This window comes from Syngnathus leptorhynchus, chromosome 1 (assembly GCF_054491065.1).
Source record: "Syngnathus leptorhynchus isolate UIUO chromosome 1, UIUO_Slep, whole genome shotgun sequence".
Taxonomy (NCBI): domain Eukaryota; kingdom Metazoa; phylum Chordata; class Actinopteri; order Syngnathiformes; family Syngnathidae; genus Syngnathus; species Syngnathus leptorhynchus.
This window is the reverse complement of record NC_141195.1, coordinates 22,510,507-22,515,506: the sequence shown is the minus strand read 5'-3', so window position 1 is coordinate 22,515,506 and position 5,000 is coordinate 22,510,507. Positions and strand designations below refer to the sequence as shown.

Sequence of the window (5,000 nt, the reverse complement as noted above, 5' to 3'; positions counted from 1 at the left end):
GAGGGCTCTTTCATAAAAAGGGGTGAAGTTTAAAAAATTGTCTCACATGTCTTTGGAGGGATGGCGGAGAAGTCCGGAGGTGACGAGGTCATTAGCTTGGCATCTCCATCAGTGCTGCGACCCCATTGTCCGGGACAATCCTCTCCGTGAGAAATGCCCTCAGTCAACCCCAGACTTGGCGTGGAGTTTAACTCCCCCTCTCCCACCCACCACCTCACCCATTGTTGGTGGACACAAAAAGCATCTTTTTTCCGCAAAGCTCATCTCGCCATCAAAACCAAACATTGTTCGACTGCCTCCGACTGGAAAGGGATCGCCGGCAGCTGGCCGAAGCGCCGCTCCCAACATCTGCTCTTAGGTTCTTACCTTCGAATATGGCGGCGCTCCTCCTCAAGCTGTTTGAGGAGCTCATCGATACACTGGTTGGAGTCCATGTAGTCCTGCCATGAGGAGATGACATCAGTAAGCAAAAGAATTCACTTGAATTGGGACAATATGTTATAGAAATGATTGTTTGGTGGGAAAACAGTCAAAGAGTCGGAATAGTTCCCTTCCCAAAATGGATGCAAGGGGGATCTCCTAACCAACCGAACAGCAGCAACGTCAGCACTTTACTGACAAAAAAAAAAAAAAGGCACATAGCCCGAGTGTGTGACTCCATAAAAACGTCTGCTTGAGCAATTGAAAGTAGATTGCCATCTTTTTTTTTTTTTTTTTTTTTGAATGTTTGCTCAAGCAGACAAAATGTCTTCCTCCCATTAGCATTTCATAATGATTTTGACTGGCGCACAAAGCCAATTGTTTCTTTTGTGAAAGGGCTGTCAGAGGAAATATTTACAAGCTACATCAAACACAAAAAGTAAGGCTGCCTGAGTCAATGTTGTCATCAGGGAAGCCGGCTGGCTCCTAATGACAGGGCCTTAGAAAACATGCAGGAATGCCAGGAATGCCGTGCGCTCCTTGTCATGTGGACGCTATTTAAAGGCAAGATTTAAAAGCCCCCCCGCTCACGTGTGCGTTGCAATCTGAGTATATCTTCAGCCTGGCTTGAGTTCTGACAGCTTTTACAGCACCAGAGAAAAGTGCAGCAGAAAGCAGTTCCTCACAGATCTGGACTTGTTCAAACTTTATCTCAAACATGTTTCTTGGAAGATTGAAACTGTTCAGGACAATTTAACGCTGCAGAAGAACATCGCTGGAAAAGTTTTCACCGCATGAAATAGTCAAAAACATGGGGAAAAAAATATGTTAAGCATTGCTTAAATAAAAATAAAAATAGAAATAAAAATTAAAGTAATAAAATATATTACAAATAAATCAATCAATCAATCAATCAATCAATCAATCAATAAATAAATAAATAAATAAATAAATAAATAAATAAATTCACATTATTCCAGTGACCCCATTGGCGTTTTCTTTATCATGATTGGATCAAGCGTTTGGCCTCACACCTTGCTGAGGTCAGCAGTTCACGAGGACTACAAGGTTGTGACCTTTGCCCTCCATCCCTTCACCGCCGCCTGCCTCGGCTTGCTTGGATATTTCTGACAGGTCGTGCCAGCATGAACTCTCGGATGGTAACGCCAAACCCGAAATTGCAGCTTTGACAAACACAAAAGCCTCAGTGAGCCAATTGGCCAGCGAGTAGAATGCAAAATGTGTTTTTGTGTGTTTTGTGTGCAGAGAAAACATCTCGGCTATCCACAATCAAAAACCAAACATTCCCACCGGCCAACAAGCAAAGACTTCTGCCAAAGTTGAAACATTTTTCCACCTGTGAAATCACTGAGGTCTTTACAAACATACTGAACAAATGCTTCCAGTTCACCGGACATTCTTTTCCCGAATGCCATCGTGTCGGCCAATCCGGATTACCTGGCGGACAAAAACCGCCCTGTTCATCCTCTTGAATGTGTTTGAGCTATCTGATGTCCCAAGTCTAGCGGCGCCTTTTTGCCTCGGCCAGCCCAAACATCAACACCTCACCGCCATCAAGAATCGTCGGCGGATTATCTTTCCAAACACGAGCCACCGGCGACGCTCAAAATAGCTCCCCTTGTGTCGGATTTTTTTTATCGGGCTCTTTGAGTTGCACAGAGCGTCCTATTCATGCTAGCGGGGGAACAGTGGCCAAACTGTTCACGGGGTAAACCGCAAACGGGAAATTGGGCAAAGGAGATGAGGAGTGACGGTGTACAAAACCTGTGGCCTTCTCATACGATGTTGTGTTAGCAAGAATGCTGTGGATATTCCAGCTAGCTTTGTTGCTAGCTGCGCTAACAAAGCCATGATGAGGAGTGACGGTGTACAAAACCTGTGGCCTTCTCATACGATGTTGTGTTAGCAAGAATGCTGTGGATATTCCAGCTAGCTTTGTTGCTAGCTGCGCTAACAAAGCCACACTTTAAATATAGCGTTATTAGTAGCACCTGTGTTATTCCTTCTATGACTTGCAGTAATGGCGCAATTCACCTCAGATAAAACTAAATTGGTCTGTATTTATGTTTTTACTTCAAAACTACTGCTGGGTGACTGAGGACAAGAGGGTTGCCCAATTGCCCAGAGTTTTTACAAGCCCAGGTTTTATGACCATCTGGGGGTTCATTTTGTGCCAGGTGCGGTCGGAGCGGGAGATTTTGGATCGGGGGGTCGGTGATGAAAGAAATGAAAAGGAAACAGAGAGCCGAGTGGGTTCGGGGTCGGGGTGGGGGGGGGCGAGGTGAGGCTGTCGCTGCTACAAAGAGAACGCCGGTCGGTCAGAGAGCAAAGACAAGAGACCGCTGACTGCCGATTGCCCCCAAACGAGACGCCGTCTCAGCATTCCAGTCGTGACTTGGAAATGAGATGAAGGCCAAAGTGATAGAGAAGGGAAAAGGGCAGGCTGAGCTGAGTTGAGCTAAGAGTGATGCCAAACAGATGTTTGCTGTTTCATTGTTCAAACACCAACGGGAGCTTCTGTTTAGCGGGATTACGGCACACCTTGCTGAGCGGTTCCAATTTGATCTCAGAAGCCTGAGGTTGAGGGTTTGAATCCGGGGTATGGATGGATGGATGGATGGATGGATGGATGGATGGATGGATGGATGGATGGACTCCAAGCATATCTTGTTCCAGGTCAATTCCCAACTGAGCTTGATGGTAGCTCTCGTCTTTTCACGCCTGAGTCTGATTGATTGCCTCAGCCCATTTGAGCGCCAAGCTTGTCGACCCCAGGTGTCAGGCAGATGGTGAGGCTGCTGAGAAATATTCCCGCATCTCCTCCTTGACCCAGCTCCTCGAGTGCCCATTTAAGATTCCACAAAACCTGACGAAGTTGAGCATACAACGCTATCACACAGCTGGAGATGCGGGATTGCTTCGGGAGTGATATCCAAATATCAATGAGAAAGAGATGGCTTGTGGTGACCCCTGACCCCAGCGCCGAGCTGGAGTACAGCGATTAATCCCGGGGTCATAAATGATTTCTCATCTTTTCCCGCAGCCAAATGGTTCCAACTTGAATGGAGGTACCCAGAGGACAAGCCCAGCACACATGGGCGTTGTAAATCTAAGCCGCCCCCCCCCCCCCCTAAGCGCCAGCTCCAACTGTAAATAACACAGTCCTCAGTCAACTCTCCATGTTGAATAATTCATCAATTGCTTTATGTCCTTTGGCGCACCTTTGGCGATGTTTTTTTTTTTTTTGCTTTGCATTCCGAACTCAACATACATGACGTGACATCAAATCTTTGCAGAAAAACTCGCAATAATTCAAGCCCATCAACGACTTGGATCGCAGACTCGGAATTCCAATCCCACTCCAGAGCCAGACACGTGCCATATTTACACAATTAATGGCACGACTTCCTTGTTATCTTCCCATGTGCGGTTTTATTTTTAGCAGCCACGCCACTTTTAATGTTTCCAGATGCGCCCCGTCGAGGAATTTGACAAGAGGGCTGGTTCTCATTAAGCTTCTCAAACAGGGGAGTGACATCAGAAGATTTCTTTTCGACTTTTACGGCCGATTGCGTTTTTCGGTGACGTGTCGAAGGTCGATTTTATCGATAAGCCCTTCTTTCTTATACGAGCACGGAAATATTGTTGCTTTTTGCCAACATTAGCGCGCTAAAATCAGGTAATTAGGACGCCGCTGTGGGAAAATGTTGCAACGCAAGGACCTAAACTTCCTTTGCTTAGGCCAGCTATTTGCTCTTACAATAACAACACTGTTCTATCATTACTACATGTTTACTCAGCTAACCCTTTTATCATGGGTGCCCCCCCCCCCCTTTCCATTGACCCCATCAGCCCCTTCTAGCAATTCATTCTCCTATTCTCTGAAGCTTCTGGAAGCTATTTCTCAAGCGGCAATGGCCAACGGGGCTGATTGAAGTGAGGTAGCGGCTTCTTTGGAAGGCTTTACAATAGCTGGCCCATCAGATGCCCTCGACCAATGAAAGCTGTTTGCCGTGGCATTGTACGTCGCACACTGGGCCATTCTGTATTGTTCACTTGTAGGTCACAAGTTGCACCGACCGCATTTGGGTGTCTCATCGATGGAGGCCGCACGCACGCCACGCCACGCACGATGACGCGGTGAGCCGTGAAACGTACACAGAACGTACAGGAAGGAGGACCTGGAGTCGAGCCATGGATTCTGGAAATGGGTCAGAGGCTTATTGACTAAACGATTTAGCCCCGATCCCCCCCCCCCCCCCAAAAAAAACCCCACCATCTCGTCTTTATGCTAAAAGAAGGCCGAAATAAAGAAATCAGCAAAATTGAGACGATGCATGGAAGGTGACAGCGACTCCAGCTGTATCAGCAGATGGATGTCGGGTCGCAGCTTGATCGCCCTCGGGTCCTCACAATTGTCCCTCGGTGACCGCTGTGGCCGTGTACAAAGACAAGCATTGACCACTGACGCTACACAATCGGCCCCCGGGCACCCCCCCCCTCCACCCCTCTATTCAAAGTGTTCACCTGGGGCCCGGCCCGCCTCATAAAATCCTAAT

At 47.3% G+C, this 5,000-nt stretch overlaps 1 protein-coding gene across 3 annotated transcripts in view; it reads right to left on the bottom strand.

The window, feature by feature from the left end:
- Window positions 1–5,000, bottom strand: part of LOC147062738 (nck-associated protein 5-like) — a 61,721-nt gene that overhangs the window by 45,991 nt on the left and 10,730 nt on the right. For all 3 annotated transcript variants that reach the window (XM_085908058.1, XM_085908084.1, XM_085908066.1), the window contains one exon: window positions 367–440. In XM_085908058.1, the coding sequence (XP_085764184.1) occupies window positions 367–440 (74 nt within the window). The remainder of the gene's footprint in view (window positions 1–366; window positions 441–5,000) is intronic.